The following is a 26,020-nucleotide window of genomic DNA, read 5'->3' on the forward strand; positions in this document are numbered from 1 at the left end:
CCAGGGCCCAGGGCTGCAGGGGGTGGGGATCGGGGCAGGAATGACAACCCCTGGCTAGAGCCGTCTGCCCCCCTGCAGTCCGAGCAGCCACCTGGGGTCACACTCGCTCCTGGAGGGGACACCACACGAGCTGTGCTCTTTCCTGACGGCTCCCTGCGGCTCGGTCTGGGGCCCCCTCCTCCCCTCCCAGGCGTCCGTCATCCCTTTGTTCCTCCTTCGTCCGTCTCCGCAGCCGCTGGGTGGCAGTGTGGACGCGCGCACCGGCCGCCCGCCGGGCAGCCCCCTCAGGCCGCGTCCGGCGCGCATCCGTGTCGCCCGCGCAGCGCTGGGCGCTCGGAGACCCGCGCACAGCGTCGCGGTCCCGCCTCGGTGCAGCCTGAGAAGCCCGGCCCGCCAGCAGCCAGACCGCCGCTCCTCCTCCGCAGATCGGGCGCCGCGCCCTCCCTTGCCAAGCCCGGAGATTGAATTAGCACTTCATTCCTGGCTTCCCGCCGGTTGTCGCGTCCGAGCAAATGCGGCTGCAGTCATCACAGACCGAGCAGCGGTCTTCCTGGGCGGCCTGCTGGCACGGGGCCTCCCAGGAGGGTGTGGCGGAGGAGGCGGCGGGCATGACTCCCTCTGGTTCCACCTGAGAGTCGAGAGCACATGAGAGCACAGAGGTGCCCCACTCCCTCCCGATGAGAGAGGGACCCAGACTAGGGAGGTGCACTTACCCCGAGAGATGAGCCCGGCTCTGGCCGGGTGGGGGCACCCTTAACCCACCCTAGAACCAGGGCGGTGATCGAGGGCAGTCTCACAGGCAGAGGTCCCAGCCCTCACGCTGCAGAGGCTCAGGCTTCAGGAGGCCCAGGCCGGACCCCTCCTGAGGCCCTGCTGCGCACCGTCCTCGCGCGTCAGCTCCCTGGCACAGGCCCCCTGGGCTGGATCTGCATGTCCTGTGAGGGGCAGGCACCCAGGCCAGCTCAGGGCTGTGGGCTGCAGGCGGGGATGCCTGCAGGCCCGGGAGTGCTGTGGGGGCGCCCGCAGAAACCCCGAGCAGGGCTGCTGTGCTTTCTACACATCCACAGGGCGCTCGAAGAGCACCAGCCCCACCCGCACTGGGCATCACCCGGCCTTCCCTTTGCCCCAGCCGCTCTAGGCAGACCGTCCCTTCCTCCGAGGCAGTCAGTATACAAGCATCCTGCAGACATAGTCAGGTAGCCAGGGCCTCGCTCCCAAAACAGACTCGCAGGAGGCCCTGAGACTGTTTCCCCACAGCCCCCTTCTGGTCCCCAGCCCCAGCTGTTTTCCTTTGTACGTGCACATCTACATGCTTCCTTAGAAAAATGAAGATGCTTGTTATATTTTTGCTGAGGTTTCTGACATAACAGGAGGAAGAACCATGGGTGACTGTGGCGGGCAGCTTCTAGAATGGTCCCCACTGGCCCCGCCCCCAGGAGTCCTCTCCTGAGTGTAGGCTGGGCCTGGCCACTGGCTCCTGAGACGGGGATGCAGACTGCGATGGGGCATCGCTTCCCTGATGGGCTCAGGCTGCACTGCTCAGAGGCACCAATGGTCCTTGGGAGCTGTCCAGGGCAGAGGCGCCCAGCAAGGAACCCAGGCCCCGTCCAGCCACCCGTGTGACCTCATGGTCAAGTGCGGCCAGTGAGGCAGAGCCTGGCTGTGCCTGGCATGAAGTCCTGGCCCACAGCACCTTCAAGGACACCGATGACTTGTCATAAGTTGCTGTTTCAGGGTGACAGTGATACAGGAACAGACAAGGAATACCACTAGTGAGGACTTGGACACGAAAGGACATGGCACATTCAGTCATCAGATTCAGAGCCTTTATTTCTCTTGTTCTTGAAATCTGGGTTTGCAGCAAAGCAAAGCTGTCTCTACTTGATTAACAAAGAAAAGGAACTTATATTTTAATATAATTTACAGAAGCATTGATCAAAGGCAAGAGGATGCTTTTCCATATATAGTCCTTTATGACCTCACTACCATTGTTTGTACTTAACTGTTGTAATAATTAAAGAAGCTATTTTATACTTTGGACAAAGCCAAGAGCAATTCTGAGTAATAATTACATAACATTTTGGCTACTTAAAGTTGTAAAACTTTAAGTTCTTCAGGAATAATATCCAGAAACACTTGTTTTTCCTTTCAGACACTGGAGGTGCAGGGGCTGCAGGGCAGGGCCCCCTACACGTGCTCCTTGTCGAACTCGCAGAGGAAGTGCATGGTAAGGTGGCAGGCCACGTCGTTCCAACCCCCTGAGGCCACCAGCTCCACGCAGTCCTCCTCGTCGTAGGCGTTGTTGGGTTCCCCGCTGCGCCACTTGCTGAAGGTCTGCATCGGCGAGCGGTCCGCGTAGACGAACGCGCCTTCCCTCTCCAGGTCATTGATGCCGATGAAGACGCGGGCCAGGCCGGCCTGCGTGATGTAGGCGGCCAGCAGCGCGTTGGCGGCCTCGTCCTTGGGCATGCTCAGTGTGCCGCCCCGGCCCTGGCAGGCCAGCTGCGCGTCCAGGTAGCGCTTCTCCTCCTTCACCAGCAGGTACATCTTCTGCTCCGTCTCGCGCACCCCGGCAACGGCTGCGACGACAGGGCTGCAGGGTGAGCGCCAGAGGTCCCCGAACGGAGCACCGACCCAGCGCACCGTGCAGTGGGGGCAGACACAGAGTCCCGGCCGGGCCCACGGAAACCACCCCCGCAGCCAGCATTTCACGGGGCAGGGCTGGGGGAGGCCCCGGAGCAGGAAGGTGCCCGGAAGCACGTACCGTTCTTTATGAACTTCAGCTCGGCCGTGAGCTGGGTGACCTGGTTGTCCATCTCCCCGATGGCCTTCCTCAGCTGGCTGCACTCGCACGGGATGCCTGCGGATGGAGACCACGGCCAGCATGTTAGGAGATGAGCCCCCTCCCCAAAGCACCGACGTGATGCAGCAGACACGCAGGCCGTCCAGGCTGTGAGCGAGACTTGACCCTAAAGGCGAGGAGCGGTGGGAGGTCAGCAACAGGGGCGCCCGAGTCAGGTCCGAGTTTCTCAGTCTCGCTCTGGTCACCGTAGTAAGGAATCAGTGGGGTGCAGAAGTGACACGGGGTGGGCGACAGTGGGGGTCGTGACCGTCACCGCGGGAGGATGTCTGGACCGTGTTTCGGGGGCGGGGGAGAGAAGACGAGACGTTTGAGAAGTGTGGTGGAGCTGGAGCCCTGGGGCGATGTTTGGTCACCCACGCGTGGTCTCCTCCCGGACTCTCAAGAGGACCCTAATCTTCGTGCCCTGAGGAGCTCCACGGGGTAAGGAGCCTTCTCGGAATGTCACTTGGCTGTCACAGCGTCCTAGGCGAGTCGCATGTGGAGGCACACCTGGAGACACACCTGGCTCCAGCATCCGCTCTAGATCAGGACCGGCTGCCGGCTCCGCCCGCCACCCCCGCGACTCGGCCCACCCACCCGCGGCCCCGCCCACCCGCGGCTCGGCCCTCCGGCGGCTCCGCCCACCCACCAGCGGCCCCGCCCACCCGCGGCTCGGCCCTCCGGCGGCCCCGTCCACCCACCCGCGGCTCCGCACCCCCTGCCCAGCCGACCAGCGGCTCCGCCCAGCCGCAGGACTTCTCCCCATTCCTGAGGACTCCGCCGCATGAGCGCTCAGCCCACCGTCGCAGTCTGATCGTCAGCTTCGGTGTCTGGCCCGTCATCCAGACTCCCAGCCACCCTTTATCACCGAGAGCCCGAACACCCCTACCACCCACAGGGCGCCCTCATCCCGGGGCACCTGGCACCACCGCGCCTGGGTGGGTTCGCTCTGAGGGAACTTTCTCTGAGACGTGTCTTCAAGGTCTCTGAGGGCCGAGCTGGAGGGCTGGGCCCGCTGTCCACCCGATGGGCCCCTCAGCGCGCACAGGGGCCGCCCCTGGGACGCGGACACCGCGTTCCCACCTCATCCAGAATCTGTGAGGTGTCTCCTGCGTCACCGGCAGGGGGGTGGGGGGACAGACAAGGACCGGCAGGTGCAGACCCGCCAGGAGGGGGTCTCAGCAACGGGTCTGAGCTGCCGCGAGAGCCGAGGGAGGGCGTGGCAGGGACGGGAAACAGGACAGCCGAAGCGGGTGACCGCAGGGACAGTCCGGCAGGGGTGGGGGAGGCTGTGTGTGGACAACGTGAACGCGGCAGGGACGCTGGAGGCGCGAGCTGGGCAGTGGGCTGGCCAGTGAGGGGGGTGGGGGCGGGCGGCTCCTCCTGGAGAAGGAAGCGGGGGCAGCAGAGGGGCTCCTCCGGGGAGAGAGGGGAAGTGGGGGTGACAGGACGCTGACAGAGAGGACGGGTCTGCCCGCAGCCGGGCCTCCGCAGCCCCCAGGAGGGGTGGCCGGCAGGGACGAGCTGGGCTGGGGTCCCCTGGGGAGTCTCCTGCAAGGACTCCAGAAAGAGCAGAACCAGAAGGTGCAGACATGCTTTTCAAAGAAGCCGGGTGCTCAGAGCAAGTAGCTCCCCAGAGACGCATTAGGAAAGGACCCCTGTGTCTGAGCCGAATGAGGAGCTGGGACCACATGCAGTCGGCAGGCAGACCACGGCCCTAAGCAGGACAGGGACACGTTCAGGCGGGAGGAAACCGAACACTGAAGGAGTCCACAGAGGGAGCGACACCTGGGGAGGGGAGGGCAGGTACTTGTGCTGCTTTCCAGCCCCTTGAAGCGTGCTGTCATGATTTATATGTTTTAAAAGTGCAGTTTGAACACACGTTTAATAAATCCTTGGACTCTTTATGCCATACCTGGTTCTCCGTTAGGGCCAGGGGGTCCTATGTCACCAGAATCTCCTTTTTCACCTGCAAAAGAGAAGCAAGGCCAAAGTCACCAAGCAGGGCCGGGGCGTGTTTCATGAGCTCAGACTGTCCAGGCGACAGCGTTCATTCTTCCATGGGCAGTGCCTGGGGTTTCTCCCGGTCCCTACTCCCGCAGTGAACTGTAGGGAGGCACAGTCTGTCGGCGATCGCTTCTCCAGGCTCTGCTTACATGACCGGGAACACACACACAGCATGGGACTTGAGAGGTTACCAGACAACCATTCTTCACGTCGATCCTGGAAAGCCAGCATGTTTCCTAGAACATCCATCATCTCAGGAAATCTTGGGCTCAGTGCCAGTCCTGTCCAAGTCCCTCATCACAGCAAGAGAACCCAAGTAGAACATGTGAACTCAGAGATGAATGGACCTTATGGGTTACCCAGCCAAGCAGAGTCAAAATGAGGGCCTCCCCGACCCTCTCTGGGAGGCAGCGAGGTGTCACCATGGACACCTGGGCGCCAGCCTTCTGTGGACAGGACATGCCACTCAGCCACTCTGACCCTCCATTTCTCCCAACTTATGAAACAAGGGGATCAGAGAAAGCCATGGAGACAGAGCTTCTAGCTGCTTTGAAGTTAGACGATGGATATTTATGTTTAAATCACAGGGATGTCACTAAAGCATATCTTTCTTCCCCCGAGAGCACGTAAGCACCCCCACTGACCGGGGGGCAGTGAAGGGACAGTGAAGTGCGTGTCCCTGGAGACCCGTGTTCTGTCTGATGGGGATGGAGAGCTCGGCAGGCTCCACCCTGCTGGTGCCTTTGTTTATCAGCATCAGGAGCTTGCAAATGACTTGGGTTCAGCCTGACAAGGGCCCAGGCATGGCAGCCTCAGAGACACGGAAGCTCAGGTAAGCTGAGCCCACCGAGTACCCCCAGGGCAAGCTGTCCCCCGTGAGACTCTGACATGTACCCAGAGCACATGCTGTGTGTTACAAGCATGTACACCCCTACTCGTAGGCAACACCCACTGCCTTTTGCACAATGGCTGAAAGGCAGAAACCCCTCCATCGACCCGCAGCAGATGAAGGGGCAAGTACAACGTGGTCCATCCACGCAACAGAACATTGTTCAGCCTATGAGGGGAGGAGGTCCTGACGCCTGCTGCAGCGGAGATGAACCTCGGAAGCATCGTAGCAGTGAAATAAGATACAAACGCACAAAGAGTGTGTGACTCCAGGTATGTGAACTACCTACGTGGGCAAGTTCACAGACAGAACGCAGATAAGCGGTTACTGGGGCTGGAGGGGAGAGGGAGTTACTACTTCATGAGGACAGAGTTTCTCTTTGGAGTAACGAAAGCATTTTGGAAATACGTATACAGCGGTGGCGGCTGCACATCACGGCAGTGAACTTAGTGGTGCTGAACTGGACGCTGAAAGTGATGGAGTTTATGTTACCAACGTTTTACCACCACTTTTTAAAGTTTTCCGGAAGCAGTCGTACCCTCCTCTGTGTCACACACATGTGTGTGCTCCGTGACGAATCCCCAGGGCAGGGGCTCCCTGCGGATTTGCTAGGGGCAGAGGCGCTTTGGGGACAGTCCCCGTCCCCAGCGTGGGGCCTGGGGACTGTGCCCCATCACCCCATCTGGGGCTTAGAGCCATGAGTGTGTCTAGGTGGTCTCTCCTGATGGGGGCCACAGGGACCTGCCCTGGCCCAGCCTGGCCCTGGCAGGAAGGGCTCCTTGGCCAGGACTGTGATGGATGGTGTGCCCACTCGGCAGAGCCCCTGCAGCCTTCCAGGCCCCCCAGCCTTGGTCTCCTGCCGCCAGCACCCGCGACAAGACCTGTGGGGAGCCTCCATGGGACTGGGGGCCTGCCTGCCCCATCATGAGCCCCGGGGGCCAGCAGAGGTGCAGATAAGCCAGGGGCTCAGAAATCATTTGCCGACAGAGGGTGGAGGGGGCAGAGCTGAGGCCGAGCCACCCCTTGACTGCCCTGGGCCTCGTCGTCCAAGCCCAGCCTCCAGGGTCGTGCAGGTCAAAGGGGATGACATGGGCACTGATGCTGCTTCCCCTGTGCTCATCTCAGGAAGTCTGAGCCACCGAACTAGAGGTGGACACACCGTGTATCCAGAACACGGTCCTTCCGCTGCTCAAACGGGTCTCCTGATTGTCCCCCGAGCCCGGGCAGCTCGTGAGCCCTGCAGGGTGGGGGCACCCCTGCCTGGTGGCACCCAGTCAAGTCTGATCACTCCCAAAACCTAAACATCAGGGCAGACCCGATCACGTGTAAAGCACACACGATAAACACGCCCACCCGCTGCTCTCCAAGCACCCAGTGGGGAGCCTGCGAGGGAACGTGAGCCAGAGGTGCGAGTGAAATACCTTTGGAGCCAATGGGGCCGATCTTCCCGTGGCGCCCCACGCCGCCCTTCTGTCCCTTGTCGCCCACGTCTCCTGCGGAAACAACGAGATCACGGTCAGCCAAGGCACGGGTAACGTGTACAGGTAACGGGTAGGCACGCCATCCCCCGGAACACGCATGCACACACAGCCACGCACAAAATTCTCCAAGGTCGTGGGGTCAACTGACCCCGGAGGGTTACTCATGTCACCTGCTGAGGTATTTCCCTCCCCTAAGTCTTGCACGCTACGGAACGGCAGAGGCCTCCTCGCACACCCCGATGTCCTCCACTCAACCAAGCCTCAGACCGAGCACTGCAGCCAGCAGGCAAGTCCTACCTCTGTGATGTTGCCCCAGCTCAGACCAGGTCAAGGTCACAGGACAGAATGCAGGCTGAGGGCTGAACCACAGTGGAGACGGAAACACGCCGCCCAGAGCCACCCGTCTAACATGCCCCCAGTCCAACCAGGGCCGGCTCAGATCCGCACAAGGAGGAGGGGTCGGGGGCAGAGCGCGTGCACGGACGCGCTTGTGTTTATTACAGGACGGGTTCATTGCACAGACCAGGTTCCCAGGGTTAGGTCCCCGGTCCAGCCACGAGGCGAGCTCCTGCCCCAGACACCATATGCCCTGCATGATGCTGGGGGGACACAGGAGCAACAGAGCTCAGCATCTGCTGGAGAAGGTGGCTCTAACCTCAGTAACGAGTACTGTAACAGGAGAGGCACGGGGGCCTCTTGGGGTGGTTCGGCTGGTTTTCACACTGTTTCCTCATTGACCAGCAGGGTCCACTGGGACAGTTGCCATGGCCTCCTTAGGGGACGTGCAGATCCGCTAAATTAGATTAAACTTGGGCTCCACCAGCAGCCCCATGAAGACCCATGCCCAGAGCAGCTGGAGGTCTCGGAGACCACCTGCCCAACCACAGCTGCAGACGGGAGGGCAGACACACAGAGTCAAAAGACTTCACCTACAGTGTGGACGGGGCGGATGGGTCCCAGCACGAGGGCTCCACTGCAGAGGGGCGGGCCGCTGGAGCCCGGGGAGCAACCTCCTGCCTGGGGAATGCGCTGCCTCACTCAGAAGACCCACCACCGCAGAGGAGCCTGGGTCACATTGGGGTAGGTCGGGTGTGAGCGCGGGCCTGTCACCTGGAGTCTGCTGTTTGCCAAGAAGAGTCCAACTAGAAAAGGTAAGGACCGAGTGCAGAGCTCCTACAAGCTGAGGCTCACATCTCCCGAGACCCCTGCAGCGGGGCGCTCGGAACAACACCTGCCCAGCCCTCTGCTCCCCCGAGATGGCCCCTACCACCCCAAGCAGATAGGAGAGGCGGGGAGGCTGGGAGGAGGGCCTGGAGGGGAAGCACCTCCATCAGGAACAATCTGGTGAAATGCCTCCTCCCCCGCCTCCCCCCACACACAAAACCTTCCAGCTTAGCAGTCGATCAAGTAATGATTCAGTTCATCTGCTGAAGGACGCAGTCAGGGTCTAGCACACACCCTGCTGTTGTAAATAAGTCATAACCTGAGGATGACTGCAGAGCCCCTGGCGTTCAGCCCGTCTGTGAATTGCACAGCCGAACTTCACCACTAATTCAAGGCTGCTACTGACACCGGGCTCCTGTCCCCAGCATGTCTGTGTCTAGCTCCTGCTCTTGGAGGAGTGTGGGAGGTGGTCCCTGCTGTAGGGAGCTCTAAGAAACCAGGTACGGATATGGACAATCAGACGGTCGGACACTAGCGGCTCATGGGGCAGGGAATGGAGGCGGGCCTGGAGCCCAAGGCCAAGGGCAGTGAAGGCACTGTGGGTCTGCAGATCCGGGGAGAGGCCCCCGGGGGCTTGTCACCACGTATGGCTGGACCCACCCCAGGGGGGACTCCGCAGGTCTGGGAGGGGTGTCCCCAAGCTCCCAGGCGATGCAGATGCTGGTCTGCATCCTGGTCCCAGAACCAGGCTTGGGGACCCCTGGGGTTTTGGGGGTGCGAGAAGGCTGGAGGTGCAGGAGCCCGCCTGTGCAAGCCAAGGCTGGGGGTCAGTCAGCCCTGCATCTGGGCCCTCAAAGTCGACTCTCTCCAAACAGTGTGATAATAACGTTCTCCTTGTGGTCTGAGACGCTGGGCACACGACGCTGCCCACCTGCCCCGGAGGAGCCGTGTGCGAGGCGCTCAGAACTTGGGCCCTGGCCCTGGCTGAACTCCCCTTGTCATCTGACCCCGCCTGGACCCACCCAGACACACAGAGCCTTGGGCACACCACCTCACACACCGGAATCTACAATTTAACACATCGCAGAGTGACTCCAAGGCCCCAGAGCCGGAGCAGGCCCTGGCCTGCTCCCAGCCTGGTGGCCTCACAAGAGGGCCTCTGTGCAGAAGGCTGGGCCCTGGGGGAAGCTGGGCCCCAAGTGAGGGGTCGCCCTGGCCAGCACGACCAGCACCCTGCCCTACACGGTTCCCACACATCAGGCTCCCGGAGGGCAGAGTGACAACAGCCACCACCTGTGGGTGCTGCTGCGGGCAGTGGTGGTGCTGGGCAACTCATGTGCGCACACACGTGTACACACACACCTATATCACACACGTGTACACACAACACATCTATATCACACACGTGTACACACACACATCTATATCACACACGTGTACACACACATCTATATCACACACGTGTACACACACACACATCTATATCACACACGTGTACACACACACACATCTACATCACACACGTGTACACACACACATCTACATCACACACGTGTACACACACACATCTACATCACACACGTGTACACACACACATCTACATCACACGCGTGTACACACACATCTACATCACACGCGTGCGTACACACATCTACATCACACGCGTGCGTACACACATCTACATCACACGCGTGCGTACACACATCTACATCACACGCGTGCGTACACACATCTACATCACACGCGTGCGTACACACATCTACATCACACGCATGCACACACACATCTACATCACACGCGTGTACACACACATCTATATCACACGCGTGTACACACATCTATATCACACACGTGTACACACATCTATATTACACATGTGTGTACACACATCTATATTACACGTGTGTATACACATACACACATGTGCCTGTTACATGTGTGCACACATGTATACTAACACATATACATGTGCACACGCATTCGTGCGAGTGTGCACGTATACATGCCTGTGCATGTGTGTGCATGATGCACACATGCACCCACATCCATACACATGTCGACACTCAAACATGCACACACGCACGGACAACACATCCAGACACGCAAACGTAAACACACACCCTGCAACGCTGTCATCCTCGATGCACTTGGGCTGGAACCTGGGAGCAGGAGCCCAGCAGGTCCTGCAGTGTGACCCTGCGCATGCATGCGAGACCTTTGGGGTGTGGGCTGCCACTCCTCAAGGAATATTCTCTCTGTGGGGTTTGCTGGAGAAGAAAGAGGCGAGAGCCACTGGGTCCCCTGACAGATCCACACCCATGGTTAACCAGAAGCAGCAGAAAAGCCGGGTGACTGCCAACCCGGCGGGGACTGGACGCAACAAGAGCCCACTGCCTTCTGCCCCCTCTCGAGTCCTTTAGGACAAAAAGCAAACTCCCCCGTCCTGGGAACACACTGGACACACTCAGACCCTGTCCTTCCATGCCTCCGGAGCTGGCGGTGGCGCCTACAGGGAGCCCGTCCCCTCCGCTAATGAGACGGGCACTGCGCACATTGTCCTCTGGACACGCACGGGGACGGGGCTCGCAGCGGGCTGGCGATCCTCATTAATTTTAATGAAGATCTCACACGGTCCTTTGAAGAGGAGACAGGGCAGAAAGAGCACTTGGCAACCTGCTTCCTCAGCGATTTTTAACGGGGATGACACACACATTCCAGCGCCTAGAAAGCCCATCAGGGGCGGGATCGCCCTCCACCCTCCCGCACCGGGAGGGGCCCAGCTCCTGCGCTTGGGGGGCCGGCGGGCGGCCTCTTAGCTGCGTGTCTGGGGGCTTGATGATGGGCGGGATCGCCCTCCACCCTCCCGCACCGGGAGGGCCCAGCTCCTGCGCTTGGGGGCCGGCGGGCGGCCTCTTAGCTGCGTGTCTGGGGGCTTGAGACGACACGCGTTTAGCAGGTGGTGTCAGCAAGCACAGCTCGTGTGGGAAGTGCGGGCAGGACTCGCATTCCAATGAAGGATCCCGACAACGGTGGGGGAGCGGGGGGGGGGGAGGGGGGGGGGGGAGGGGGGGGGGGGTGGGTTCTGCCGCAGCGCATGGGCTGTCTTTGTTCTTCCAAAAAAGCCAGCCAGTAGCTTGCAGGCACTTTCTGCTGCAGCTGCTTTGAGTTGCCAGCAGGGGGGCTGCTCCTTGTGTGACCAGAGACCACCCCCAACACATGGCATGCCAGCCAAAGTGGCAGGCCCCCGCCTGCAGCAGCCCCACATCGACCCAGCCGGCCCTCCATGGAAGCTGAGCTGAGAAGGGCGCCAGGGACAGGGTGCCGCGGTCCCATCCAACCCACCCCCTGGCACCGGCTGCCAATCTTACCCACCTCGGCCGCCCCCCAAACCAAAGCTGAAGCTGCATAAGCCCAGCTGGTCCTTCTGGTTGGAGGAGCATCTCAAGGTAGAGCGTCTGCCCAGAGGGCAGCAGGGGGAACTCAGCCCAGCGTGGCCAGATGCCTCGGCACAGACCACCCCCCTCCCTGGAACCTGGGGAGGGGCAGGTCCCCGCACAGTCACCCCGGCCCTCAGACAGGCCACCCACAGATTTCAGACGCACTCCTTCCAGATGTTTCCCAGACAACTGACTGAGGGCCTTCCAACGGCCGGGTCCTTGATGGGATGGGAAGACTCCAGTCAGGAGCCAGCGGAGAGGGGAAGGAAGGGGTCCCATGGGGAAAACGGTGCACACCAGGGAGACTGGACACCCATGGGACATTCTGGACATCTGGAGGGAATCCCTCACACTTTCTCAGCAACTAACAAAAAAGTTCCCGGTCAGACACCTAGGATCTCACACGCCTCAGGGCAACTAAGGCAGCGGGCCGAAACTAGAGAGTCTGCGCTGCAACGAGAGCCCCGCCGCGTCCCCGCGAGGCCTGACGCGGCCAGAGAGGAAAATACGTCTTTTTTAAAAAGCACACTGATGTAGCCTCTCACTGCCGCCAGGCTGGCAGCTCTCTGAGGCAGGGAGGGTGATGGCGGATGGCCTCCTTTTGCTTCAATAAGAAAGGGTGAACAGATTTGACCCTTTGTTCAAAAGACACCAGCATTTCGATCTACAATTACATGCCTGGAATTTATCTTCAAGCTCCACTCATGCACATTAAGAATGACATTTAAAGATGACTCACTGCAGCAAGGCCCTAGGAAACTGCAAACCTGCAGTAACAGGAGACCAGCCAGCTAAAGCACGTATACCGTGTCGTCAGGAGGGAGCGAGCAAACCCGTGTGTCCTCCTGTGGATGGAGCTCCAAGTGCACGGACAAGCAGGAACAGAACGCACGACGGTGCATACATTTTGCAACTGCTCCTACAGAGCAGGGAAGACCAGAGCTCACTTGGCCGTTCCAAAATAGCTCTGCGAAGATGAAGAACCCTGACAGGTGGTCAGAGGGGAGGGTGGCTGGTGGGGAAGGAAGGAGGCTAGTCCCTGGGAATATACGTTTTGAACTTTGAGCCAGGAGCATAGTCGGTTTATTTTTGAATTAATTTGTTCCAAGTAACGGGAGAATAAATAAAAACCGGCTCCTGGGCTTGACGGAGGGGTGGTGGTGACAGAACCGCTCTAGGTCTTGCCTGGAATCAGGGTTTCATAGGCCAAAGCCACGGACGGCACATCCCAAAAGGCGATGGCGGGTAAATCACACCTCAAAAGAATGAGCAAACGGCAAGGGCTGACAATCACAATGGCCTTTCCCGTGTGGCTGCAACCTCCTCCTGACACCAGTGTTGAGAGCTCGGCTGGGGACGGGCCAGAGCATCTCAGGGCATGGTCTCCCAGGACAGTGTCCCAGCGTTGACAGAGCACTCGACACACCGCTTTTAAGGACTTTGCAAATTTTAAAGCAGCAGCAGTAAGTGAACCCTAAAGGGGACATTGGTTGACATCGCCATGCACCGTGTAGCTGCTTCCCTGTGAACCTCAGCACCAGCCCAGGAAGCAGGCTACACGACACCGTTTTACTAACGAGGGAATAGGTTCAAAGTGACTTCCGTTCTCGGGTTTCAGAACCCCCCAAAAAATGACTAGGGTCCATCAGCCATAAACAGGAGGCCACAGAGTGCCCCCCACCATGGCCCACCCAAATCTGTGCCCTCTCCCCTGCACACCATGTAACTGCTTCCATCACTGTTTGCACACCCTCATAATTGTGCCTGCGTGTAACAATCACTGGCACGTGAGGGCCAGCCAGAGCCGAGCGCCATGCCCTGAGCCGTCCCGCGACGTGCGCCTCCCAGGAGGCACTTTGTTTCTTGGCACCAGGCAGGCAGGACCCGGGAGCACTGTTTACAGAGCACTCTGGGCACCTGCTCACTCACACCCCCCGCCTCTTCTCCCCCGCAGTGCCCCGGGGCCAGGGGCGGCCGGTACCCTGGGCACCTGCTCACTCACACCCCCCGCCTCTTCTCCCCCGCAGTGCCCCGGGGCCAGGGGCGGCCGGTACCTTTCTCTCCCGTGGGGCCGACTCTCCCGGGCCGTCCTGGGGCGCCTTTGTCCCCCTTCTCACCAGCATCCCCTGCGGAAGAAGCCACAGGCCGTTAGGACCTCGTGCCGAGCTCTGGGCCCTGGCCTCTGTGCGGAGGGAGCAACCAGAGAAAGCTGCTCCACGTCTGTGCCTCCGGCCGAGGCCCCGACCTCCCTCCTGCCCAGCCCCCAGGGGCTTCACCCTCGCTCCCCAACCCCGTCCCAGCCGGTCTCCCTCCCCGGTCTGCTCTCAGGACTCTGCGTCCTCACCCACCCTCTCCCTGCAGCAATGCTCCGGCCCCTCTCCAGACTGGCGCCCAGTCTTTCCACTGGTTCTGTTTCATTTATTTTGTTCAAAACTGAAACAGGGAACTGGGCTGTCTGTTGAGTCTCCTGGGTACCACATACTTGGCACGTCCCAAATCGACCCCAGGGTTTCCCCCAGAAGTGAGTCTCTTCTGTGGACTTTCCTGCCGTTGAGACATCGACTCGCCCAGACGCCAAGCCCCAGGCCCTGAGTCGTTTCTGGTTTTCCATCCCCCTCGTCAAGGCTAGCGGGCTACAGTCCATGGGGTCGCAAAGAGACAGAGAAGTCGCTCAGTTGTGTCTGACTCTTTCTGACTCCATGGACTGTAGCTGACCAGGCTCCTCCATCCATGGGATTCTCCAGGCAAGAATATTGGAGTGGGTTGCCATTTCCTTCTTCAGGGAATCTTCCCAATCCAGGGATCAAACCTGGGTCTCCCACACTGCAGACAGACTCTTTACCATCTGAGCCAAAGACTGGGACGCATCTGAGCCAGTGAGTATCCACCAACTGTGCACAGGCAAGCCAGCTCCCCCGGTCTCCCTCTGCAGCCCCCATGCCCGGCCGTGTCTCTGCAGCTCTGGGGGTGCGTGGACCACGAGCCTGCCCTCACGCAGCTTGGCACAGGGGACAGGTCGTAGAGAACCCTGCCGGAGCAGGTCAGGATGTGGCAGGAGCGAGGGTGGAGTCCTGACAGAACATCCAGTCCTCCCCCTGCCCGCCCCGGTCCCCGCTCCAGTCCAGGCCGGAACAACCTTCCTAAAACACAGAGCCCATCAGGACACCTCCCTTGGTTGGAGATTCAAAACCACCAACAGCCAAATGTCCCTAAAAATAACATCCCGTCTCTAAGCCCCACAACCCTGTGCACAGAGCCCAGGTCTTTCTCACACGCTGCTTCCACCTGGAGGGGTTTCATCTCATCATCGGACCCTCCAGGAGGCTTCACCCCCCCACCCCCCGCAAGGTGGGTCTCCCTTCTCTGGAGATGGGGAGCCTGTCCTCACCACAGTCATCACGGCTCACGTAGCCTCCCACTGCCCCTGCTCCCGGGAGTGGCTGTGGCTGATGCGCCTTCCCCGGCGTGCACAAGTCCGAGTGCACTTCTGTCCTGCGTGAACGCCCCCTGTGCACCTTCACGGGGTGGCCGTCTTCTCTGAGATTACCAACTCCCCAGTGACATTCCCCAAACCGATCATCTGGCCCGAAGTGTGTGGGCTGGGAAGCATTCAACAAAGAGACGAGCAAAGTGAGCACCAAGGAGACCTGGAAGCTGAGGGGCCGTGTCACTGCCACCCCAGCACAGCCGTGGTGGTTCCGGGGGCCACTACGCAGGGCGACCAGCATGTGCAGCACACACACGGGCCCTTGAATCGCAGGGTAGTTCTCGGGATTTTTTTCTTATCTTTCAAAAAGGAATGGCAACCCACTCCAGTACTCTTGCCTGGAAAATATCATGGATGGAGGAGCCTGGTAGGCTACAGTCCATGGAGTCGCAAAGAGACACGACTGAGTGACTTCACTTTCTCTCTTTAAAAAGGAAGGAAACCATTACAGCAATGGTACTGGGAGAACCACTGAAAGTCCGGCATGAAGAACCAGCTAACAGACTCATCTGTTACCGCCAGGAATTGGCAGACACTGCAGGGCCACCGGCATCGTGATGGAGAAGGAACAACCCAGGAGGCAGGCCTCGGGGGGCAGCCAGAACCTGCTCTGAAATGAGACCCGGAGGATCCCCGCAAAGATGAGAGGGAACAGGAGCAAACGGCAGTGAAGAAGGACCACCTAGGGATCTTCTGCATCAGATGAGTTTCCAAAACCAGTTACTCTATAGACAGGGCTTCCCAGGTAACACTAGTGGTAAAGAACCTGCCTGCCAATCCAGAAAGATGTGGGTTCCATCCCTGGGTCGGGAAGGTGCCCTGGAGGAGGGCATGGCAACCCACCCCAGTATTCTTGCCTAGAGAATCCCGTGGATAGCGGAGCCTGGAGGGTGACAGTCCATGGGGGTCGCAAAGAGTCGGACATGACTGAAGTGGCTTAACACACACGTAGACAGGCTGAGCAACAGAATAGCCAACGACAAGGCTAGTTTATGAAACAAAAGATTAGACAGAAGGACTTGGATGAAGGGCTGAAAAGTTTTGTTTCAGTTTTGAAGTTATCCAGTCGGGAGTTGAAGAAAAAACCCCACAAATCCCCACATCCACCACTCAGGAATTCCGGAAAGGGGAACAGACGTTCGAGCCTTCATAGCTGTGATTTTCCAGCTCTGGGGAAAGTCACGAAGGGTGTGAAGCGAGCACCCATGGAGCGGGAGCAGAAAAAAATGGGGGAAACAACTCAGACGTGCTAGAGTGACAGACGGGACGTCGGAGTAAAGAGAAAATTCTGCAAACAACACAAGCAAAAGGAATTTTTAGAGCCTGTGTGCACGTGAATGGGGATTAGACAGACGTAGAATCCCCAATAGCGACATGGGCCACAAGAATAAATGAGGCAGGCTTTCAACGAAAGCCCGCAATTTAGACAAAGATCAGAAGGGGCCTCCCCGATGACCCGGCTTCTGACGGGGGCCTGCTGAAGCAGGCGGATGAACCCAGTGGGGAGTGGGGGGAGAGGACCACCTGGGCGGGTGAGGAGCCGCGAGCCGGGGGTCTGGGATGTTGGGTGGGGAGCCCGGAGCAGCTGGCGCTGGGACCAGATGCCCCTCCGGGCTGAGGGAGGGAAGCGCCCACCAGGGCACCCCCTGCATTGTGGGAGGGCAGTGAGGAGGGTGTGTCCGCGTCTCTGAGAGCACCTGGGGAGCCCGGACCTCACGGAGGCCTCAACAATCCTGGAAAAGTAGCGCCAGCAAACCCCCCAGGTTTTCTTTCGTCTGTTAAGATGGACTCAGAGAGCTCACACACGCTCCAGTCATCTCCATAGCAACACCACCTCGCCCCCGCCCCCCGCCGCCCCATGTGATGCGGGCACCGTGTCCACTTCACGGATGAAGACTCAGGCCAGAGACAGGCCACGCCTCCCGGGACCGCCAAGCCCCGGGGAGAGGACAGGCTGCCAAGCCCCTCCTCGGGGAGAGAAAGCCGTCAGTCATGCCGCCTCCTGCCCTGCGTCCACCCACTTCCACGGCCGTCTCCGAGGATCCAGCAGGGGTTGGGAGTAAGGATCCAAGGTCAGCAAGAGCCTGAAGAGCCCCAAACGTCACCTCATATTTCCCGACTCTCCTCGCTGAGACAGGAACAGGAATAAGACGACGCCGGACACAGTTAAGGCTTCCTGAGGAGCGGGACCCGTAGGGCTTCTTTCTTTTTTCTAATTAATTTAATTGTGGGGTAATTACTTTACAATACCGTGGTGATCTCTGCAGTACACTGACGTGACTCAGCCACGGGTACAAACGTGTCCCCCTCCCCCCATCCTGAACCCCGTCGCACCTCCCTCCTCCGAGGGGTTTCTCTCCCGAGTCTAGGCAGAAACCCCCTCCTCGCCCTTCTCCCGAGGCTCTGACCCGTGACTCTCTGGCTCCAGGCCCTTCAAGCCTCCCCCAGTGGATGGAGGCCCCAGCCTTCCTCAAGGTCCTGCCGTGGGGCGTCCAGAACCTGGAGTCCGCGGGCCTCCTCATCCTGGGCCATGTAGGCTGTCCCACCTAGCTCCCTCATCTCTGACGAAGAGGGGACGACCCGTGTGCACACGGCGTGCTGGGGGTCGCTGGAAAGACTCACCCCCCTCCCCACCCACCCTTGGAGGCAGCCCAGACCCCGAGACTCAGCGGCAGGAAGCTCCTGACCACCTGTCCTGTGACCTTGACCTTGACCTCCTCTCTGCAGGCACGCCCTAGAGGCGCTTCCAGGAACATAGGCGATTTCCAAGCCCTGTTGGTGTTCAGCAGGGCTTGAATTCATGGAGTCTGCTGTCTGGGGGCACAGAGCCTGCGCTCCTGCGGGGCTGGGGGTGTGCTCGCTGGTGACTGTCTTCCTGACCCCTCCCGCACACACGTGACACGTATCCCGCAACGCGCACGCACCCGGGAACGCCGGAGCCTTTCCCCACAGCTGGGTCTCTGTCGGGCGCTGATCTGGGGCCAATTTGCTACATCAGGTTCTGAATGACGGATATTTGTAGTGTCTCGACCAGCAGAGGCTGACGCTCCGCTGTCTTGCTCATTTCCCGCGGCCGTGTGCATATGTCCTCGGGCCTCGCGGAAGGGAAGACCACGTGTCCTGTGCGTATGGCTCGCCCCGCGCCTGCGCACCACGCGGACCGTGCGCGAGCTCCCCCGCCTAGACCGCACTCAGGGAGACTCTCCACCCGAGCGGGAAGGCACGCCCGTCAGTAGATTCAGGCCGTGCATCGCCGGGCTGAGTCCACAGCCGCCAGGGGAGGACCACAGCGGCTCGGCTCTCACCACACCTGCTGCAAATGCCTGCGGGCAGGCCTCCCCAGGCCAAGCGCAGGGCAGAGGTGCCCAGCTTAGGGAGGAAGGGGCCGGGAGACTGCAGGAGAAGAGGGTACGGGCCGGAGCAACATTTTAGAAGAGCGAAATGCCCAAGTGTGTGTATGAGTCAACTAACTGGTTTTATCAACCTCCCTGCAATCAATTTTTTTCCAGTGTTCATGTATGGATGTGAGAGTTGGACTATAAAGCTGAGCACTGCAGAATTGATGCTTTTGAACTGTGGTGTTGGAGAAGACTCTTGAGAGTCCCTTGGACTGCAAGGAGATCAAACCAGTCCATTCTAAAGGAGATCAGTCCTGGGTGTTCATTGGAAGGACTGATGTTGAAGCTGAAACTCCAATACTTTGGCCACCTGATGGGAAGAACTGACTCATTGGAAAAGACCCTGATGCTGGGAAAGATTGAGGGCAGGAGGAGAAGGGGATGACAGAGGATGAGGTGGTTGGATGGCATTACCGACTCAATGGAGATGAATTTGGGCAAACTCCGGGAGTTGGTGATGGACAGGGAGGCCTGGGATGCTGCAGTCCATGGGGTCGCAAAGAGTCGGACACGACTGAGCAACTGAACTGAACTGACCAATCAATTGGATAAAACCTTCAGAATAACGATGCTGTTTTAAAATCTCTGAGTGGCAGGCTTGCTAATACACACTTGTATTCTCCTTCCTGCAACCCCATTGTTCCAGCCATAATGGAAAGGGCTCTTACTCTCTCTGAATGCAAAGAGAGATTGCTATTTTTGGGTCTGCAAACGGACCTCATCTCGAGCACAGTGCCAGTTGGGGGGAGGCTGCCTGGAGTCGTGCTGAGAAGGACCTGAAGCCCCTGTGACTCAGTGGAGGAGGTGTCCGCATGGGACGGTGGAGGTGGCAGCATTTAAAATCCCCTGTGCCTCCAGGCTCCGTTTCTAAGGAGATGGGCACCGACTCGTCCTCTTGGGCTGAGCCTGGCCCGGCGTTTGTCTAATGGACAAGGGGAGGCCACGCACCTCCTCTTTCATCTTAAAAGCAGGACCCGTATTGTGTTTTTACTTCCATCCCCACTGGCCAAGGCCATTCCTGACACGCGTGCAGTCATCAGACCTTTCACAGGCTCTTGTGGGCACATTCTGGGCAGGTGTGGCCGGCGGAGCCCTCGTCCCTTCCCTGGCTCCCTGTGTGGCTGGAGCACCCAGTGGTCGGGAAGCCACTTGGAGAGGGCAGAGGGCGGCAGGGCGTCCCTTGTGCCCTGAATCTGGGTGTGACGCTGATGCTCTACACACCAAGCGCTGGAGAAGTCCCAGCCCCACCACGACCCTGAGCCTCATGGAAGGGCCTCCTAGGGTCAGAAAGGTCTCTCTCCGCTCCTGGGGCCTCCTGCTCTCTGCAGCCGGGGAGCATCCCAGAGCGCCTGCGAGGTCAGAGATGGAGCTGTGAGCTGGGGATCCAGGCGGTGAGGACCAGCTGAGCGCAGCTGCCCCCTGCTCCCCCTCTCCCCCGCCGCAGTGGCCCAGGTCTGGGGGGCGGGCCCTGCTGTGATGCCAGAGCCTTGCTCTGCAGGGGGCATGCATGCACGTGGACCTGAGCATCTCCCCTCCACTCTTCCCCCGCTGCCTACCACCGCGCCCCCCCCACCCCTGCCCTGTAAAGCCCAGAACACTGAATCCCTCCTCGCTTCCGGTCAGCACCTTCTCAGCCCAGAAGGCTCTCACGCGGCCCCGCAGTTCTGAGTCAGAACATGCCACGGAGAGTAACCAGGCGAGGTGCGGGCAGCTCCGTCAGCGTGACTCTGGGGCCGGTTCACAAGAAGCCTGCAGAATCCAGCATCACAAAGCTCGCCGCACATAGCTGCTGCAGCTTCTGTTTGCCAGTTATCCTTCAGCAAAGCTGGATATCTAAGAAAGAACCAGCTGCCCAGATTTCCAAGGGCTTTCGTAAACATACTAGGAAGTTTCTCCACTGGAATTGCCGATTTGATGTCGGCAGACTAGCATGAAACTACACGTGTGAGACGAGGCTGCCCCGAGATCCAGAATCCAGACCGCAGGCTAAGTGACAGCGTGTAGCCCGTGGCCCCAGACATCCCACACTGCCGCTTGGAGCCTGTCCGACTGCCTGCTGGCGGGTGAGCCTTGGCGAGCAGGGTCTCGGCAGATTCACCGACACACCCCCTCTGTGGGAGAACTCACATCGCGTTTGCTCACTGCACCCGCCCAGCCTGTGCGTGTGGGAGGGGCGGGGAGGACAGCCGGTCAGCTCTCTGCGGACCGGCCTTCACCTGGCAGTTCAGTGGCTCATCACTGCCCGCAGCACAGTGTTAGGTGGTGAGAGACCACTGCTGAAGGAAGCGACCGGTCCCTGGGGCAGCTGCCGGTGGGGGAGAAAGCCCTGTGGGGCCTGTGGAGCGTGCAGGTCAGAGACACCTCATCTGGATGCGGCAGAAATGGTCCCGAAGCAGATGGAAACAGCATCTTCTCAGAAGTGCCCTCGAGATTCGCTTGTAAACCCAGATACCTGACTCTAGATGCGGCCCCCATTTTCTATTTAATCTGTGGACAAAGCTGAGCTGTAGACAGGCGTGCCTCACCCTCCTGGGCTCTGTGCTCAGAAGCACGGCTGCTGATACGGCAGTGGGTCTCCCTCCAGCTTTTCTTCCAACTTCTGTGCATTTGCATATTTTTATTGGGATTCGGAAGGGACCGTTTAAAACTGCTGACTCTTCCTACAACAACTGCTCTCTGTGTAAAGCATTCTTTAGAACTCCCTCCTGGTTGCGTTTCCCAGGTTACCCGCCTGCCCACCAGCTGCCACATGGGCGACGCTGCCCGGGAGGCCTGGGGACTCTACCTTTGAGGCCGGGAACGAGGATCTGCACAGAGCAGGCGTCGTCCACTGTCTGCTGCGCGGCCCCAGCCCGGAGCACACACAGGAAGGCCAGGCCCATCAGAGCCAGAGCCCGCTTCATGGTGAGGCTGGCAGGACGCTGACTCCTGGAGGGAGGGGGCAGGAATAAACAGTGTCGGGAATTCTGAAAGCCTGACAGTGAGTGACAGTGCGCAGGCCGCCTGCCTGGGGCCGCTCCCCTCGTTCTGGGGCGTCCCTCTCTCTCTCCCTCTCTCTCTCTGCCTCTGTCTCTTTCTCACTCGGGTGCCAACTTAAACCTCCACCCAGACGTCCCCTTTGCCCAGCAGTGACAACGAAGACCATATTACTCTAGATTCTCGTCTTCTGGTTCTTTATAACTAAGGTTCAGTACACACAAAGGCGTGTTCATCGTCAAAAACCAAATGCTGGAGAGCCGCCCCTTCACACGACGGCATCCTGACCCCAGTGTCTGGTGCCCGCCCCAGCCCTGCCTCCTGCAGAGGGGCCCGTCCCCACACCTGTGAGCCCGCCCGCTCCCCCTGCCCTGAAGTCGGCTCAGCGGATTCCTGGACAGCGCAGGGCTGGTGCGCCCGGCTCTCAGTCATGGGATCCTGGTTCACACTGCGTGGTCTCACCTGCTTTACTCAACAGTTTGTTTTGCTTAGTTGCTCAGTGTGTCCGACTCTGTGTGACCCCGTGGACTGTAGCCCACCAGGCTCCTCTGTCCATGGGATTCTCCAGGCAAGACTACTGGAGTGGGTTGCCTTTTCCTCCTCAAGGGGATCTTCCTGACCCAGGGATCAAACCCTTGTTTCCTGCATTGCAGGTGGACTCTTTACTGCTGAGCCACCAGGGAAGCCCTTAGTCAACAGTAGCGCTCCAGGATGCATGTACATTATGCTGCTACAGGCACCTGTGGCTTATCCGTTATCTCCTTACATCGATGAGAAGGCATCTCAACAGGAGCTCGGGGGTGGGGAGAGAGGGAACCACCACTCTAGCGGCAGATCACTTGTGCTCAGGTCGATGGACACTGGCTTATTGGTGTTTGTGGGATGCAGGCCATGTTCAGATTATTTTAATCCAAAGCGTGCACGAGAATATCCTCTCTAGCTAGAAACAACTGCGTCAGGAGACTACCAGGGTGTTTAGCAAGACCTATTGCTCTGACACTTAAAACACACTTGCTCCTTGGAAGAAAAGCTCTGACCAAGCTAAATAGCGCATTAAAAAGCAGAGACATTACTTTACCGACAAAAGTCCGTATAATCAAGGCTATGGTTTTTCCAGTAGTCATGGATGTGAGAGTTGGACCATAAAAAAAGGCTGAGTGCCGAAGAACTGATGCTTTTGAACTGTGGTGTTGGAGAAGACTCTGGAGAGTCCCTTGGACTGCAAGGAGATCCAACCAGTCCATCCTAAAGGAGATCAGTCCTGAATATTCATTGGAAGGACTGATGCTGAAGGTGAAACTCCAATACTTTGGCCACCTGATGCTAAGAAATGACTCACTGGAAAAGATCCTGATGCTGGGAAAGACTGAAGGTGGGAGGAGAAGGGGACGACAGAGGATGAGATGGTTGAATGGCATCACCAACTCAATGGACTTGAATTTGAGAAACTCCGGGAATTGGTGATGGACAGGGAGGCCTGGCGTGCTGCATTCCATGGGGTCGCAAAGAGCCGGACATGACTGAGTGACTGAACAACAACTGCTCCGACTTGGTCTCGAGAAAGGGGAGCAGCGGGAGGAGGACCCTGAGCGGCAGACGGCCCACTCAGCCCTTCCCTCATCCCCTGGCCCCCTGCCCACTCCTGTGTCTGTGCCCACCCACCCAGCAGGTCCTGCCAGCAGAAGTTGGGGTGGGCAGACCCTGGTGGGAGCCTGTTTCCCAGCCTTCAGGCTCCTTTCTGCCCTCTTAGAAGAGGAATTTTGTTTTATAAACCAGGAAGCTGCAGCTCCTCCTGGCGCCTCTTCAACAATAACACCCTTATCTCCCAGCCAGGACCCGGGAGGCCAGAGCCCTTGAGACTGGGACCCTCCCCTCCGTGAAGGAGGCAGCTTTGCGAAGGGGAAAGGAAATTCAATTTGGAACTTTTAGTAGAAATACATGGTAAGAATGAAACAGGCAATGAAAAAAATGTGGCTTCCTGCAAGCCAAACATTCAGTTGTCCATTTTCATTAAACGCCCACAGCGGGCCCAGCACCTTCCGGCCACCTCGAGGGCCTGCAGAGCATCGCCGTGGGTCTCGGGGGCATAAACCCCACCCCACTCGCCATGTTGTTCCTGCAGCGACACTGGGCATCCTCGCAGCCACAGCAGGGCCAGCGTCACCCCAAAGGCAGGAAGAAGGGGCCTTTTCCGTCTTTCCCTCCCTAACTTTAGAGAATCATCTGTGTGTTCTCTTATTTGGCATATAGGTTGTTCAAAACCGTAAATAAAATTGGGGAGCTGTGAAAGTTTTGGGTGCTGCTCTGCTCATTCCCAGGGCAACACGTTTCCCATCAAACCGAAAACCCAGTTACACACACTCGGTGGCTCCCAGATGTCCGCTTTCAGCTTCAGGACTGCAGCCCAGCTTCAGCCCGCAGGCAGGCGGCTGGTGGGTGGGTGCCCCTGCGACACTGCACAGCCCAGTGCTGGAGGCGGGATGACCCCTCCCCGATCATAAAAGGACCCGACACAAGGGGACCTGACTTGTCCTGACAGTTGCCTTCTGCAGCCCCTCCCGACTCCCGTCACTGAGTCCCACCTGGAGCTGCTGGGCAGACATGAGTTTGGGTAAACTCTGGGAGGTGGTGACGGACAGGGAGGCCTGGCGTGCTGCACTTCATGGGGCCGCAAAGAGTTGGACACGTCTGAGCGACTGAACGGAACTGAACTGAAAGCAGAGGAGCAGTTCTCCTGGGCACCCCTCCTGTGGGGCACGCACCTGGCTGGGACTCAGGAAAAGCTGCTTCTCCCCGCCTTGAGTCAGCTTGGCAGTGCTTGCCTTGGTCTCCTAGTAACTGGTACACTAAGTGCTTCTTGCTCAGCTCCAGGCAGTCTCCACCATGAACCAGAGAATTATCCCGGCCTTGGTCCCTGCGACAGGCTGACCTGGAGCAGACCGCTCCGCCCTGCACCCGGTACCCCCGGTGCCCCCCAGCAGCCACGCCTCGTGGCCCCAGCATCTCCCGCGTCCCGCCCCGAGGCTGTAGAGGGGCCAGCAGAGTCCCTACCTGAGGCGCACACCAGGCGGAGGGGGAGTCCTGACTGTGGCCACGGGGACCCTGGGCCCCGGGCTGGGGCTGCGCTCAGACCCGCACGCTGGGCGAGTGGCCTGGCTGGCGGCCGGGCAGCGACTCCACTCCGTCCAAGGGCTGCAGCCTTATCTGCAAACGGCTTCCTGTTTGCAAAGCCTCAGGCAGAGGAGGGAGTTTGGGAACTCGGGGACGTGTGAGAAGTCGGGGTCTCAGGGCCCCTCACTCTTCCCCCCAAACTTCCACACCAGTCCCTTCTTTATGCATCTTTCCTGTTCCTCTTTCTTTCTTTTGAATAAATAAGCATGCGTATTGTGGGAATGCAGCAGAGCAGAAAGGGGAGTGACAATTATCACCTGATATCACAGAGAATACAGGCTGACATACTGTATTTTTTTTCCACGTGGGTTTCACTCCAAAACCATGAAGTACTCACCTGCTGCTTGCCGAGACCTAATCTGTGCGTGTGTGTGTGCTGAGTCGCTTCTGTCGTGTCTGACTCTGCAACTCTATGGACTGTAGCCCGCCAGGCTCCTCTGTCCATGGGGATTCTCCAGGCAAGAGTACTGGAGTGGGTTGCCACGCCCTCCTCCAGGGGATCTTCCTGACCCAGAGATCAAACCCTTGTCTCTTATGTCCCCTGCATCGGCAGGCGGGGTTCTTTACCACTGCCGCCACCTGGGAAGCCCTAACCCATGATGAGACCGCAAAAGCCCTCTTCTCACTGGAATTTCATGGAAGGGAACGCAAGCCAGATCCGTGACTGGATGGATCCGGCTTCCGTGTGGCTGCAAGTGGGTCGCGGGGGTGGGGGTGTCATTTAAGAAGACAGTTGGCAAATTAGGATCATAAAAAGCTAGGTTCAAAGATGAACGTTTATTAAGACTGACAAGAGAAGTTATCACAAATTACAGAAGTAGGGACTGACAGATGCCACACACATCCCCAAAGGCATGAGGAAGAACGGACTGTTTATTCAAATTGCCTGACTGTGTAAGTCAACCCGACGACTCGGATGGAAACAGACCACGTCCTGGAAAACATAAGCTACCACAGCAGACTCTCCACGGAAGAGAGGATTCAACAGTCCTGGAGCAATTAAGGGGATTGCACTTGTGATTTTAAATCTCCCCAAAAGGAAATCTCTAGGCCAGATGGTTTCATAGGAGAATTCTGCCAAATGTTTAAAGAAAAACTAATTCCATACAATTCTTCCAGGAAACAGAAGTGGAGGAGAAACACTTACCAATTTATGAAGTTAGTGTTA

The 26,020-nt window shown here is 58.7% G+C and overlaps 1 protein-coding gene across 3 annotated transcripts; it reads right to left on the reverse strand.

Annotated features, from left to right (window-relative positions):
- Window positions 1-1,812: 1,812 nt before the first annotated feature.
- COLEC11 (collectin subfamily member 11) lies at window positions 1,813-25,344 on the reverse strand. Of its 3 annotated transcripts, none has more exons than XM_070795412.1 (7): window positions 25,190-25,344; window positions 21,491-21,633; window positions 13,875-13,946; window positions 7,160-7,231; window positions 4,758-4,811; window positions 2,765-2,860; window positions 1,813-2,579 (listed from the first exon to the last, which is right to left on the reverse strand). In XM_070795412.1, the coding sequence occupies exons 2-7, from the start codon at window positions 21,606-21,608 to the stop codon at window positions 2,188-2,190; spliced, it is 804 nt and encodes a 267-aa protein (XP_070651513.1). In that variant the 5' UTR covers window positions 21,609-21,633; window positions 25,190-25,344; the 3' UTR covers window positions 1,813-2,187. The 3 variants fall into 3 exon arrangements, with proteins under 3 accessions (XP_070651513.1, XP_019822416.2, XP_070651514.1); XM_019966857.2 differs by lacking the exon at window positions 25,190-25,344 and adding an exon at window positions 24,733-25,008; XM_070795413.1 differs by lacking the exons at window positions 13,875-13,946; window positions 25,190-25,344 and adding an exon at window positions 24,733-25,014.
- Between the last annotated feature and the right edge of the window lie 676 nt (window positions 25,345-26,020).

This window comes from Bos indicus, chromosome 8, assembly GCF_029378745.1.
Source record: "Bos indicus isolate NIAB-ARS_2022 breed Sahiwal x Tharparkar chromosome 8, NIAB-ARS_B.indTharparkar_mat_pri_1.0, whole genome shotgun sequence".
Lineage (NCBI taxonomy): Eukaryota > Metazoa > Chordata > Mammalia > Artiodactyla > Bovidae > Bos > Bos indicus.